Raw genomic sequence first — 17,127 nt, forward strand, 5'->3', positions numbered from 1 at the left:
ATAAAAAAGAAATCTCAAGAAGAAATATCAAAATTTAGTTCAAATCATAATGCACCACTATCAGGGCAGTTTTCAGTCAGTTTTTGCTGCTTTTTACGTAGGTTTAAAAGATTCAATGCCATTAATTAATTATGCTTTATTTTGGGAGTATGCTAGCGCTTAACTCTCTCAACCAATCAAAAAACGCTAGCGACCAAAAAATTCCTAACAAACACCTAAGTATCAGTTACGCCGACAGCGAATCGTTGCGATATTTTTTGCTTAATATTTGCTGGCCCCACCAAAGTTTATTGTCACCGGCCGCCACTGTATATATATATATATATATATATATAATATATATATATATATATATATATATATATATATATATATATATACAAAATATATATATATATATACAAAATATATATACATAATGTATATATATTCATATAATATATATTTAAGTATATAATTAATATTAAAATTTTAAATACATATTAAGTATATAATACATATTTAAAATTTTAAAAGACAACATTTTTTAAATATTGTAATTAGTAAGTTAAGCTTTTTGAATAAGTTATATACATTATTTATGTAAAATTAGCTGTACATTGACTGATTTAAATAGAGTTACGCATTACTCGCAACACAAAGTCGGTAAACTATTGATTTTTTTTTCCATATATTGACGGATGAATGATTTAAAAAGAATTTGGAAGTGTTCTTCTTCAGAATCCGGTGCTAAGACATTGTTGCCGGTGTGTCAACAAAAATAAATTTATTATTTGAAACATTTTAAATAAAGATTGGAAACTCTTGTTGCTATAATTCATGGCCAACACTGCTCATTCCCACTCCCTCGCTCACTCAGTATTTTATTCCTTTAACGCAAAACAAGACACTTCATAAAAAAACTAGCTCGCTTATTTATTTAACAGAATTTAACAAAATTGCTTGTTTAAATGTTTTTATTAAACTTTGAATGAAATTTAAATAAATAGGTTTATTGAAATCGGTTAGTTTGTACAATTGTCTTAGTAATTATTTTTATAATACTCTACGAGAAGTGTATATTCAAATTATCAATGGTTTCGTAAAACTGGCACTTATTTCTATTACAAATGAAGTTTAGATTATTTTTTTTGAAAAGCCAGTTGATGAATCTACATTGAAGTCAAGTTTAAAGCGGAGATGTTACCTTTTTTTTTTACGTAAGACTTAAGTTTCACGCTGATTAAAATTACAGACCTGAATGTATGTACAAATTTCAAGTTGAAAATTAACACACTTTTTCCTATCCCTGTTGTTTATTTCTAACTAAACCCGTATAAAGAATACATTGAATCTTTTGTTAAAAAATAAAACAGTTGAAGCAATCGGCACTTCAAATATAAATAATCAAATTTGTATTAATACGCCTAAATACACATTTGATACAAGCAAACTCTTGTAAATCTACTGTTCTCTATTAGAAAGAAAAAATAAAGTTAAAAAAAAAGTTAAAATAAATTATTATATTTTATTTACAGTTTTTTAATTAAAAGTTAATCAATTTACTAATAATATCTATATATTTATAATAACTATATATAATTGAGAATACAGAAAGTAATGATATAGGTCTATAGTTTGCAATTGGGATTATTTTATCTATATTGGGATTATCTATCTATCTATCTATCTATCTATATATATATTTTTTTTTTTTTTTTTTTTTTTTTTTTTTTTTTTGGTGCCCCAAGAAGTCCTAACGGTCTTGTCACAGAACACCGCGGAAGTGCATTTAACCAGGAAGTTCACGCCTCCTTCCTTACCGTGACGCGAAAATTTTTCCAGAGCTCGTTTCGAACCTGGATCTCCTGCTTATAAAGAAAGCGCTCTAACCACTGCGCCACGGCCGCACAATATATATATATATATATTCCGTATAGATTTAATAATTTACTATTTTTGTTTTTGATTAGTTTTAGTTTTTTTTTAATATTGACTTATCTCACTTTATAATATTCTTTACCAATGATATTTTACCATTTTTTCAATTTGGACGCCACATTTTATAAAAAGAGTTTTAGATAAAGGAAATTAAAAAAAAATTTAGCCAACAACCCCAACAAAAAAAAACTAATTTTCTGAAAAATTTTACGCAATCATTTATGGTAAGACGAAAATTGTAAAAATCGTAAAAATAAACTTTACCTTATAGTGAAACAGTCAGTAATAGTTGTATAAGAATAACAGCACGAAATAAAAAAGAGTACGCAACAAAAACATGGAATAAAAGTATAATTAAAAAAAAAAGCTTTGGCTCGAGAAAAGTGTAAAATAAAAAACATAGTCGGAAAAATAAATTTGATGTTAAAAGACTTTTTTAAGCTTTGCCGGTACTAATGAACAACAAGGTACCGATATTCAGGCTGTGTTACTACATGCACCGTTTATTTCTAAAATGATTAAAAAAATTTGTAAACCATTAATATGAAGATGACAAATTATAGACGTTATATATATATATATATATATATATATATATATATATATATATATATATATATATATATATATATATATATATATATATATATATACTAAAAAAAGTTAACTGAGCAAATGTGTTTGTTATTAAATATGATGTAGGCAAGTTGTCACGTACTAGTAACGTATTTATTAGCCGCTTGATAAAAAAAATATGAAAAGCGGTTTAAAACAAAAGTATTAACACCATTTTAAGCATTCCAACAAGCTACTTCTAAAATATTTCTTTTATGACTCGTCAAAAAATGATCGTTTATTATAAAACGCTCTTTTATTGTAAAATCAAATGTAGAAATCTTTTGTCGTGGTTATTACTAACGAACAATATCCTAGTTATATTTCATTTATTGGATAAAGGTAAAAAAATTTATTTCATTTACAAACATTCATAAACAAAAAATAATACTTAACTGATTTGAGTATTACCTGTGCATAATAATGTAATATAATATATAATGATTTTAAATTTAATAAATGTTATATATATTTATATATATATATATATATATATATATATATATATATATATATATATATATATATATATATATATATATATATATATATATATATATATATATATATATACAGTGCCAGTTTTAGCACTACCAGCGCCCTGGGCGAAATCTACGGCGCCCCTAGCTAAATTTAACCCCATTCAAAAAAAAGGCAAAGGGTAAAACAACCAATTAGTTTCGCCCTTTTATATTCGGCGCCCTGGGCCATCGCCCAACCAGGCCCTACCCTAACGCTGCCACTGTATATATATATATATATATATATATATATATATATATATATATATATATATATATATATATATATATATATATATATATATATATATATATATATATATATATATATAACGGAGTGCTGCTACATTAACTGAGGGTTCGGCACGGGGCAGCAATCTTTTTATTCATTATTCTTCGTTTTTTTCTTCTTTTTCTAAAAAAGCCGTATCGATTTAGATAAGTAAAAAAAGTAAGTAAATGCTTACATATATATGCCATAGTAGATATACATATAACATATATATATGTATATATATATATATATATATATATATATATATATATACATATATATATATATATATATATATATATATATATATATATATATATATATATATATATATATATATATATATATATATATATATATATATAAATTAGTTATTTTATTATATTATTAGAAATTATTTGAGATAATAGAAATTCAAATAAATATTTGAAATAAATTTATTAAAACATATATACAGTCAAAAAAGCGTTTAAAAAACATTAAACAAACGTAATATATTTAAAAGCATAACTTCCGGGTTAGTTTGGCATTTAAATAAATGGTTTTTTGTAATTGCTTTTTCACGCCAATAAATGCAACTTAAGTGTAAGTGTAAAATAGAATATTCATAAATTTGTAAATAAATGCAAATATGTATGTTTATATATAAATTCAATATATATATATATATATATATATATATATATATATATATATATATATATATATATATATATATATATATATATATATATATATATATATATATATATATATATATATATATATATATATATATATATGTATGTATATATATATATATAAATATTACAATTGTTTATATCTGTTTATGTTTTAATTGTTTTATCTGTTTATGTTTTAAAGTTAGCAATGCAACTAGAAAATAAAAAAGAAGTTGGCTCATCAAGCACAGAAGCTAGCGAATCGAGCGCAGAGGAAACGTGTATTACAAAACCAAACATTTCCAAATATTTTTTTAATAAGGAGTTTTCAGAAGTAATATCCAAGAAACGACAATTTAGACGCGTTTCTAGCGATTTTAAAAGTATGTTGCAAGCAGATAAACCTCCGTGTATTATTCCAACAAAAATTACTGAGCAAATAAATGAAAATTGGTTTGTAAACAAAAACATTGAGATAAGTGATAACAATAACAGTTTTATTGACACCGATGGCGTCAAATTTGATGATAAAATCGTTTTAAATTCCGGAAACAAAGCGAGTGACTTGTGCTTATGCAAGACATTTGACGATTTAATAGAAAAACTAAACTGTCTGCAATCTGAACTAAACGAAACTATATTGAAAGAAACGCTTATCAATACTGACGAAATTTCAGATGAAATGCTACACAAAAGAAGTTTTAGCGACGTACCTTCTTGCTTTAACAAAGAAACGTTATATCAAAACAAAAACGAGTTCAACGGTTCGTTTGAAAAATCGAAAAATGCAGATAAAAAATCATGCCTAGATTCTTTGTGCATCAAAGACACAAACTTGGGTATCTTTTACGGTTCATTTGATGATTCTGAGACAAACTCAAATTTTTCAACCAAAAATGGAAGTCTTAGCGTGGGAGATTTGACTTCTTATGAGTTTTATGATCAATCTGATGTTTTTAGAGATAGCGACGTTGCCGATGGTGAAATCAGCGACGCAAGTGATGAAGCAAATCAACAAACAAACAAACCAAAAAGGTTATCTAAACGCTCGTTTATTGGCGAAAGTATAAGTGTTGACATTTACAACGAAGATGAAGGTTATGTTTCAAATAAAAGTCGACGCAACGGTTTAAATTTGGATTCAAATAGCGACGAAGACGAATTTCTAACGGATTTAATTGAATTCAAAAAAAAGTATGAAAAGTCGAAACATTCTGCCATGCGTATTGCAAAATCAGTTGAAAATATATTGCGCTTAGACAAAACAAACTGGAGCAGAAATCGGTCTATGAGCGATCCGAAAAGTCCCAAAGGTCTAAATGATCCTAAAAGTACAAAATTTTTCAAGAAAAGGATTTTTCTGAAACAGGATAAGCAACATATGGCTGATTCAACCGAGTACTTTCATGATATGAACAATCAAAAAAACAGGAGGCTAAGCGTTTCGTTAATAGAGGACACAGCAAAAAAATTATCTGGAATAAATGAAATTTACTTAGACGAACATGGTCATGTTATCAAAAAGGTAAAAATAAAAAAACTGCAAGGACAATCTCTCGGATTTTTTATTCGATCGGGAAACGGTATGGATAGTAATCACAAAGGCATTTTTGTTTCTCGAGTTACTCTAGGAAGTTTTGCTGACGTGAACAATTTACTTTATGCCGGCGACGAAATTTTACGTGTAAACCAGGTATTAAATACTTTAATTCTAATAATCTAAAATTTGCCTAAATAAAAAGTTTTCTAATTGATGGTATATTCTATTTTTAATATATATATATATATATATATATATATATATATATATATATATATATATATATATATATATATATATATATATATATATATGTATGTATATATAAATATATGTATGTATATATAAATTCTTAATAAAATAGTCAATATAAAAACGGCCAAACTATATATACAGAGGCAATTCTACGAATAAAATGAGGTAAATCCTTAAAAAGTATCGACTGGCGCCTTAAAAACAAAAGGTCCTCAAAACAAAAATTCACCCTACTGAAATTTGTCAAATACTCGTCTAGCCTACTATGTTCTCAAAAATCCGACTATAACTTGAAAATCACCTTCTTTAGGGGTAAAACCCCCCCTCCTTTCTCATAAAATCGCTTTTGTGGATATATATATATATATATATAAATATATATATATATATATATATATATATATATATATATATATATATATATTTATATATATATATATATTTATATATATATATGTATATATATATATATATATATATATATATATATATATATATATATATATATATATATTGACTTTTTTATTTCAATTTATTCAATAATTTAATTTCAGTGTATTTAGAGAATAAAACATTTTATTTGTTGTTTTTATTTTAACTATTTTAATTCAGAAATAAAACTTTTTGACATTTCTATTTCAATTATTTCATTTAGAATTTAATTAGAATTTAAAGCATTTTTTTCGTCCTTCTTTTTTTTCTAAAGAGCAAATAGAAACAAATTTTTAAAATTGCGCACACCAGCCTAATAGTGACCCTTTAGCAATTAAATTTTAAACGGATGTATTTCTTACGTTATCATGACATAAGTTATGCAGCTGATTATAGGTTTACAAAAGAAATCATTAATCTAAATTCTTTTTTTTCCAAAAACTATATTTTTGCCTTAACAACTATAAAATAAAAATTACTGTTAAATTCTTTTAAACAAACACAATATTGAAAAAATTAATTTCACTCAGGATATTCGTGATGGGTGAGGATTATTTTGTGTTTGCTATATGTATATTTAAGTTTTACATATTTTAAAAAAAGGCTCAAACCAAATATGCCACTAATTACAAGTAAAGCTCTTCAACCTCGTACCTAGTTGTATACGTTAAAATGACAAGCTCTACAGCAAATCATTTGATAACTTTTTTCTTATTTCTATTTTAGAATGAAGTTAATAACCTTTCCTTGGAAGAAATAGTGGCAATGATGCAAGAATCAAATGATTTACACATAGAAACAAAATCAGCTTTACCTTTACCCATGCATTCAAAGCCAAAGTTTCATAAAACTGATTCATCAAGTCTAAAATCTTCCTACACTCTCTCTGATGATAATTTACCGAATAAAACATCAAAGAATGATTTAACTCGCAGTTTCAGTGTTCAACCTGGAAAACTAACATCCGAACCAAACAGTTATGAATTGTTACTTAAAAAATATAAAGAATTTGAAGGTTATGCTTCATCTAAAACTAGAGGAAAAAATGAAATCAAAACGCCAAAATTTACCCCAGAAAGAAATATTTTAAAAAGTAAACACAATAACATCGGTTCGTTATCAAACCTTGGGGCCAATTGGTTTTACAAAACCGTAGATATTGATACTTCATCTTTATCAGATTCAAACGAGGGTATTCGAATATATGAGAGTGACAAAATAGATTCAGTGCAAAGAAAAAATTATACTGGAAGTCTCAATATTTCTATTCACAAAATAACCGGTTGTCGAGAGCAAGGTTGCTTTTCGTGTAGCTTAGAAATTGACGGTGAATCCAAAGCAAACACATCATCAAAAATAATGGAGGAGAGTTTGGAAATAGAAGAATCATTTGAAATTGAAGTCAATCAAGCTGTATTAATAGAACTGAAATTGTTCTTAAACAAAAAAGAAAAGCCGAGCGATGTTGGTAGAATATATTTAGGAAAAATATTTGCTTATGAAAACCAAGCTCAAATAATATTGAAAACTGATAAATATGGAATAAAATTAAAATTAAACCTTGAGTTCATAGAAATTGAAAGTTTTTTAAAACGTGCACCATCAAGACGCATAAAAGGTGTGTTTGGTTTCAATATAGCGCAAACACTGATCGATGACGGCAATACTATTCCTCTTATAGTTCGAAAGTGCGTTGAAGAGATAGAGATGAATGGTCTTTCTTTAGAAGGTATTTATCGCATCAGTGGAAATGCACGAAAAAAAAAAATTCTGCGCGCAAAATTTGAAGAAAAAAGTTTTAGTAACGATGACGTAGAAGAATTTGATTGTCACGTGTTTTCAGGAGTTCTCAAAGATTACCTTAGGGAATTGCCTCAACCCTTAATTTCTCAAAAACTATTTTTAAAGATATATGAAAAATCACTTCAAAATGATAGAAAAAGTTACCACGACGCTGTGTTATTAGACGCAATGAGAAGTGTACACTACTCCAACAGAGCGACACTAATTTACATTATAGAACATTTGTTAAGAGTAGCTTCTAAAAAAGATGAAAACAAAATGGATTTTAAAAATCTAGCTGTCTGTTTTGGTCCTGTGATGATGTGTCCTCCATCTCAAACTTCTGCAATGCTAGACTTCAAGAAACAAGTTGATGCCTTAGAATATCTACTTGAAATTTGGCCTAAATCAGTCCCTCAAAATCAAGTTTAATTATGGTTTTGAAGAAAGCAGTATTAATACAACGACAAAATTGAATTCTTTGATTTTTAACTTTGAGGCTTTTTAAATTTTTAACTTTGAAGCAAATTAGATATAGCATTTAAATTAATTAACAAAGTAGATAACGCATTTTTTTACGTTGATAAACAAAAAAGATTAAAAACTTTTTTTTTGTTAATCATAAATAGTAATATGTAAAATAAAAATACATTTATTAAAAAGTTTTACTTCAAAACGTTTTTTGTGTGCTTGTATTTTCAAGTATATTTATTTTATATTTATTTGTGAATATTTTTTTAAACATGTAAAAAAAAAATGTAAAAATTTCAAAAAATAAACCAATTATCTAAATGTATAATTTTTTTTTTTTTTACTGCACAATTTAAAAAATTACCCGATGTCCCAAGAAGAATGCAATTTCCTCATGAAATAGAAAAAACGAGTCAAAATGAAAAGTATTTTGAAATAAGGTAAAAAACTGCCTTACAACTATTGCTTTTAAATTACATTTTTTTATGCTAATTTAAAAGAGCTAATTTTTTATGCCATTTGTTTTCTTTTAATCCCTAATTCAAATCGTTTTATAGGATCCTATAGGACTTCTTGGATTCCTATATGCTATACCTTAATTAAAAAGTCCCATAACATAATATAGTAATCCTATAGATTACACAGGTCAACAAAAAAAAAAATTTTTTCTGGTGCCGAGCAAACAATTTATTTTTTGTATAGCATTTCTCATTTTGATTTCAAGTATGTAACTCTTTTTTTACCATCAGGTCAAGTTGTAAAGATATTTAGGTTCAAATCTTAAGTATTTAGGGTAAAGTCCCTAATATTGTCGAAAAAAAAGTTATTCAAAAGTATGTCAACCTGGGTCACAAAAGAAGCGTATTTTCATAGAGATTTTAGAAAACATAAATATTTTTCCTTAAAATTTATTGACAAAAAAATTATGTGAAAAAATGCTAAAGACTCTTAAAAAAAAGTCAACAGAATGTTATTTACCAGAAATACTTATTTTTATTACAAATGAATAACATTTTCAAAATCTCTATGAGATTTACGCTTCTTTTTAGACCGCTTTAATAATACGCTTTTAATAATACGCTTCTTTTGAGACCCAGGTTGACATACTTTTGAATAACTTTTTTTTCGACAATATTAGGGACTTTACCCTAAATACTTAAGATTTGAACCTAAATATCTTTACAACTTGACCTGATGGTAAAAAAAGAGTTGCATATTTGAAATCAAAATGAGAAATGCTATACAAAAAAACAAATTGTTTGCTCGGCACCAGAAAAAAAAAATTTTTTGTTGACCTGTGTTATAGAATATATGTAGTTGAACCATAGGATTGCTATAAGGTTAATACTGTACTACTAAAAGCAAATCAAAAAAAATATCTCTTATTCTATCCACTCTCCAAGTTAATAAAACTAACATGAAAAGGCAATTTCTCGTTAATTTTTTCTTCAAAAAACTGTACAGCAAGAAAAAACATGCTGTAATAATTGTATTTATATCTACAAAAGCTTTTCCTTGTAAACTTCTCCAAAAAATTTTGGAGACCTTGGACTGTCTCCAAAAAATTTTTAATCTTATTTTGAAAAAAGACACCATAAGTATGCTCAAAATTTGCCATAAACAACTTTGTTGTACCAAAAAACATTGTTGCCAAGAAGAATATTTCATTTAATCAGTTTAAAATTAAATCAAAACGGTGTTTATTACACACAGATTTTAATTTAGCTTGTTTTAAGTGTTTTTATTTAAATTGATCAATAAAATAAATCATCTAAAACACTACATCAACTAAAAAACAATGTAATTAATTCAAGTTAACCTTAAATTCTAAATTCCCTTGTAAATTCTGAAACTAAATTAAGTAATTACTGACATTATTCATTATTAATAATTGCATTTTTTTTTTGTTTTGTTTATTTTGTTTGTTTGTTTGTTTTATTTAATTTGTTTATGGCATTATCTATTAATTAAGCCTATTTTCTTATTTTTTTTTCAATCATATTTTTGTTAATATCTATCTTATTTGTAGTTTTTACTTTATACTCTTGGATAAAATTTTGTAAAATATATAAATTGTAACGGTGCTCAGCGATAAAAATAATGTCTTCTTGCTCTGGCCATTAATTTTATTTGTAAATTTATGGAGGTTGTACCATTTATTCAACGGCAAAGTTTAATGTTTAAAAAAAAAAAATTATCGGATTTCTATAAAATCCATAGGATTCTTTTAGGAAAAAACGAATATTAAATAAAAAATTATTTAACGATATCACGCCTGTTAAATCCTAAAAGTTGTTCTTAAGTCGCACACAATACCGTAGGATAAAGATAGGATTTCAAATGAACTCATGAGATAAGTTACGTATTTTACTAGATAGATGCACACACACTATAATTTTTTGATCCTAAATAAATTTTTTTTTGCATATTGCGGCTTTTAAAATTAATAATCTTTAACTTTGTCCCGTGAAATATTTTAAAAAGTTTCTTTAAAAAGTATAAAGAACAGTTAAAAAATTTTAATAAAATTGCAATACAGTAAAAAAACACTTATAGTTTGTGTTTTATTGGTTAACACTGCATATAATATGTAAATGTATATACTATTTTAAAGAATCGATAATATATAAAGGAGAACGGGGTTACTCAAGTGAACTAAGGCGGGAAACCAGGGTTTTTTTTAACAAAAACTGTACTTATGCTATAGTTGATATTTTGATTAAAAGTTAAACAAAGTGCCACATATTTGGTACCGTTGGAAAGATTTTTTGATGAATTTCTTGATGCAATTAAAATATATATTTTAATTGCATCAAGAAATTCATCAAAAAATAGTAACATACGGGATAGGATAGGCGCTAGAAAGTAGCCAATATTTACTACAAAACATGTCCGCGCACAGAGATTAGCGCTCGTTTTCGGTTAAATTTTGCTTCAGAATATCCGTTGAGCTTTGAGCCATACAATTACATCGTGACAAAGTGTTTTAAATTAAGAAAAATTAAATAAAAACCATCGTTTTTTTTGTTTTACAATAATAAATCTTTGTTTTCTATAGTACAAAAATAAGTGATAACGTTTGTCACGTACTTTTTGTGCACAGTTTTCAGTCGTGTTCACTAAAAAGTAATACAATTTTATAAATTATTTATGGTTTGGCTGCGCCAAAGACAATGTATAGAAAAATAGTCTCGGTTGTTTTATATTTCCGCTTATGCTCGGCTATAATTTTCAGTAAATTGATTATCTAATTATTTGAGTCGTTCGTTTTGGAACTATTTTATAGATATTGCGGGAAATATTTCAAGTTTCAAAACAAAATACTTTTTACAAAAAAGTTTAGTTTTTACAAATAAGTTTTTTGAAATCTATATTTTATTTTTGTTATGTGCGATTATTCATATGAATATTATTAGATTTATAATATCATATATAATCTTATATGTAATTTTACATGACATATATAAAATAATATGTGTGATATTGCATTTATATAAATCTTAAGTGTACAACATTTACTTTCAAATTGCCAGATTTACTTTTAAATTGTGATTTGAGATGTCTATCATTGATCTAACAACATGTGGTTTTGTCAAAGTGGTTGCATACAAGCTTTTTTTATCGAGAGTAACACTGAAAGAGTAAATAGATCGCTACGATTTAATATTTAACAAGCACTTCATGGTATCATCAGATATTCACCATCGCAACTTTCCAAAAATTAAAAATCAAATTCTATCTATAGCGAAATCAAGTAAAACAAATAAGAATACAATATTAGAATCGTTTTCGAGCAAAAGCTGGCATAAACTAGGAGAAACGGAAAAATCCCAACACTCTTTTTTAAATTGCAAGGGTTGTATCAAAAGTAAAATCTATAAACATCTACTAACATTATTTCCAGTAAAATGCATCACTTATGGTTGCTGATGCCAAAATACTTTTAAAAAAGGCTGATAATGAATTTTAAAAAAAATTTCCATTTACTCCAATTGAGTGTTTAGTGCCATCTATTCCAAAGAGCTCCCTTGTAGCTAAACCTTCAAAAAGTGTAGTTATGGCTCAAAAAAATAGTCATGCAAGGTCATTTAAATCAAGTATAGACGCTCATTTACAGGAAACAGCAGTTGACAGGTTATTATTTATTCGAACTAAAAAAAAATTTATTATTAATTTTTTAAACCCTAAGACCAGTAGTAAAACTATAAAGGAGGGGGGAGGGGCAGGCTAAAGAAGGCCCATTTTAAAGCTAATTTTAGGTTATATTAGGGCCTATTTTCAAGCTATTTTTAGGTTGTATGGGTATTTTCAGTTTGTATGGGTATTATTATTAGGATTAGGGTTCCCATTTTGAAAATCTTGTGAGTAAGGGGGGCGGCAAAATTTGAAGTTACACCACTGCCTCAGACTTCTAGTTTTTAAATTTTTCATTAGTGTTGTATTTTCATTTTTTTTTATTTATTATATCTAAGATAATTTTTAAGGTATAACAAAAATAGTTTTTCATTTAGGTTGTTTGTAACAGAAATGTCATTTTCTAAACATAAAAAACTGAGACTAAGTCAAAGTTTTGAAACATTTGAACATGCAAAACAACGAGCAAGTGCGAAGCAAAATAAAACTAGAACAAATCATATAGGTTCATATAGTTGGTTGGACAGTGAATGTTTTGCTGAAGTTGAGAATTATGAAATAGGAACATATATAAATTTTACTAAACTGTTCACAAATCACAAAAGTTCCAAATGAAAAATAAAGCTGGTGCTTTGCCTTCAAACAGTGGTCAAGTTGTTAAAGAGTTTCTTGAAAAAAATAGGCATTTATTTAAAAAAGTTTGTCTACAAAGGCAAAGGAAAGACCATTATAAGAAGATCCAGGCGAAGAATTAATGGAACTAGGGTGTCAATGCCAACAGAACCTACGAATAAAAAAATTAAACAAAATATGAAAACAAAAATAAGCTCTGGAGATTACACAATAGGAGAACTAATGAAGAAAAATAAACTTGATGAAGAAATGCATGGCATTCAAAGATTGCCTTCTCTTTTATACCAAGAAGATAATTCATCAATGAAAGATATAAATCTAGATAGATATGAAGTTTTACCATGTGAACCATTACATGATATAAAAGGTCATATATCAAATTTGTATGATGAAATAGGCAACCATCTCAGTAAATACGAAACAAAATATTTTAAAGATATGATTACCTTGTCTTTTGATAACAAAGAGTGCAAATGTGGAGTCGACTATAGAAAAAGTTTGTTAAAATTAGTATTGGTGTTGAAGGGTAAGATTGATCAACTAGCATTTGAATTACTATCTCCAGTGGTTAATATACAGAGCATTTTATATTCCAATGAATCAACAAGGTCTATAGAAAACATTTGTTTCTCTTCATAACCAAAGTTTTCTTCACTTGATATATTTAAAAGAACTAATGAAAGATAAACCAAGATCAATTACCATGCGAGTTTTGTATGGAAAGTATTTACATGCATTATCTGTTCACAGTCCTCAAATGTTAAGAATTGTGTCTGAAATCTCATCTAATACAGAGGAAGAAGAGCGCATTTTTAATGAGTTAAAAACTATCAATAGAACCACAACAAACCACTATATAGAACCACAACAAACCACTGTTATTGTGGATAGTCTTTTACAATTACAAAGTCGTCATTTGTTTAATAAAAGATATTCCAATCATCAAGAAGATCAAAACCAAGTAAGTAAGGATGCCTTACATTTCGAAAGAAAAAAATCCCATATTCCCTTTTGGATAATCAAAAAATACCTATGGGCATGGCAAAGTCATTTGGAAAGAATATCTGACTATATTTGTGAGCAATATGTATGGTGGTATGAAACCGATAAAGGAATAACATTTCGAGATGATTCAAGACCAACTAATTCGTAACTTCAAGGCATTTTAGATCATCTTCTATAAAATAGGAAACAAAAAATCTATCTGAATGTTGGAAAAAATTCATTATTAGCAAGCAAATAATACCAGCAGAAAAAATCAAAACTGAAGATGATATATGAAATGTCTTTGTAATTTACCCTAATTTTCTTCAAGAGTTTAAAGGAGAAAAACCTGTAATCAAGACTTCGAATATAGGATTATCAATAGTAGGGGATGTTGTAAATTGTTTGCCAGTAAAATGAACTTTTAATGTTTTAAGTTAATTAGCTTATTACTATTATTATTATTGTTGTTGTTATGTGTGTGTTTCTATGTATATGTATATATATATATATATATATATATATATATATATATATATATATATATATATATATATACACAGCAACAACAATAATAATAACAAGCTATTAAGTTATAAATATATATATACACGCATACACACACGTATATATTGATTGATACATATATATGTTGATACATATATATACATGTATATATATATATATATATATATAGATATATATATATATATATATATATATATATATATATATATATTTATATATATATGTATATATTTATATATATATATATATATATATATATAAACTTAATTAATATATATATATACATGTGTATATATATATATATATATATATATATATATATATATATATATATATATATATATATATATATAATATATATATAAACTTAATTAGCTTATTATTATTGTTATTATACACACACGCACACACACAACAATAGTAATAATAAGCTAACTAAGTTATATATATTTATGCTAAATTATATATATATATAAATATAAATATATATATACATATATATATATATATATATATATATTTATATATATATATATATATATATATATATATATATATATATATATATATATATATATATATATATATATATATATATATATATATATATATATATACATATAGAAATAAATTATAGATTTTGTATATCTATTAAACATAATTTTTTATCGAAGAGTTGGCAAGGATCCTTTTATGAATATATTGGCAATACTATTGGATGGAAACATTACACTAATAATATTCCTTATAGACAAACAAGAGTTTTAATAAAACTCTTATTTACATTAATAACATAAAACTTTTATGTAATTGTTTAAAAAAATAATTTAAATAATATGTTATAAATAATTCATTTTCGAAAAAACAATTCTTAAAACTTTTTTTTTTTAAATAAGTTTAAAAATATATAGACTTTTTGCTTATAATAATATAAATTTACAGTAACTTCATAAGTAAATGCGCAGTTTTTGCAATAAGAATAGTAAGCAACTGTTTCCATATAAATGAAATTGTAATAACATAAAATGAAAGTATAACTTGTGTTAAACACAAGTTACTTTAAATTTGTTGTTATAAAAGTATTTCAATATTTCGAGAAATCCTTTGATCAATTTGATTTCGTTTATAAATGCAACACAAAATATTCAATAGCGTTTCAGTTCTACTGACTCCTTAACCAGACATTATGGTTTGCATAATCTTACATTTTTAAGTTTTCGGTATGCATAGGTTATAGCGCAACAACCAATCGGATTTAACTAAGACATTATTTACTATCGGCTTTTTTTCACAAATAAACTGTCTTCCCGCCTTAGTTCACTTGAGTAGTTGGAACGCGGATTTAGTTAATGCTTTTAATTAACCCCGTGTTTCAATTAATCCTGTCTTCTTTTTATATTATTGATTCTCTAATACTTGCTAGTATTAATAAATTGCTCGTTAGTCGGCGTAAAAGTCAAAACTTCAACTTGAAACTATGAACTTTTGCGCCAACCAACAACCTATTTATTAATACAAACAAATTAGGAAGGTCTGAAGACTTTAAAATAAATTGTTGTTGGATTAAATAAATTGTGAAAATTAAGTTTTGCTCTAAACTTTTAAAAATTGTACACACAAAAGCAACTTTATGGGATACCTTAAGGTGGTAGACCACTATTAAAATACTAATTTTTGATCAAAATATGAAATCATATTTTAAGGTTTATCTTATTAGAAATTTTATCCTCTCTCGTTTGATGTATGTATGAAACAGAATTTATTTTTGGAAATGTGATAAAATCTACATTTGCAATATCATTTACCTTAGCAACGCCATTGCAACCACAAACATACCTTTGTTTATTATAAGTTGAGCAAAACCTGTAAGTTAATTTGTTTTTTTATTGTGTCTATAATGCTTTTAATTCTTTATTTATCAACTTTGCTTATAAAGAAATTTGAATGTCGAGAATTTTGTTGAAGCACGATTTAAAGGTTCATGTTGTTACTGTTGTATTAGACCCTATTGTTGTTAGTATTGGAATAAAGATTTATTATTTATTAGTAATAAATTACAAGACCTATCATAACAATTAAGTAAGAAAATAAACTTTAAAAAACAAATAAACAAAAAAAGAAAGCTGATTTTGCAATTTGTTACCAATATTTGCATCAAAATGATTCATTCTGATGCAAATATTGGCCTCTAAATCAAAAATTATAAACCAAATATAACTATTCCTCAATAAATCAAAAATCTTATTACACCCATTTTGATGGATTTACAGAAAGATAAATTACTGTTGAAATATTTGCATGGTCAAAGACAAAGCTCAAATGAAGTGCTCAACTCACTAAAATCACATTTGCTAATAAAGATGTTGTGGAAATGGG

At 25.8% G+C, this 17,127-nt stretch overlaps 1 protein-coding gene across 1 annotated transcript; it reads left to right on the forward strand.

Annotated features, from left to right (window-relative positions):
* Positions 1-2,736: 2,736 nt before the first annotated feature.
* LOC100205317 (uncharacterized) lies at positions 2,737-8,797 on the forward strand. The gene is made up of 3 exons (XM_065818393.1): positions 2,737-2,877; positions 4,195-5,685; positions 6,946-8,797. The coding sequence occupies exons 2-3, from the start codon at positions 4,201-4,203 to the stop codon at positions 8,431-8,433; spliced, it is 2,973 nt and encodes a 990-aa protein (XP_065674465.1). The 5' UTR covers positions 2,737-2,877; positions 4,195-4,200; the 3' UTR covers positions 8,434-8,797.
* Positions 8,798-17,127: the final 8,330 nt, after the last annotated feature.

The sequence above is a fragment of the Hydra vulgaris genome, chromosome 14 (genome assembly GCF_038396675.1).
Source record: "Hydra vulgaris chromosome 14, alternate assembly HydraT2T_AEP".
In the NCBI taxonomy this organism is placed as follows: domain Eukaryota; kingdom Metazoa; phylum Cnidaria; class Hydrozoa; order Anthoathecata; family Hydridae; genus Hydra; species Hydra vulgaris.

Excerpts from the sequence above, each read along its gene's own strand:
- LOC100205317 (XM_065818393.1), top strand. The coding sequence starts at position 4,201 with ATGCAACTAGAAAATAAAAAAGAAGTTGGCTCATCAAGCACAGAAGCT. Across the intron at positions 5,686-6,945 it reads AAATTTTACGTGTAAACCAG|AATGAAGTTAATAACCTTTC; the intron begins GTATTAAATACT and ends TTTCTATTTTAG.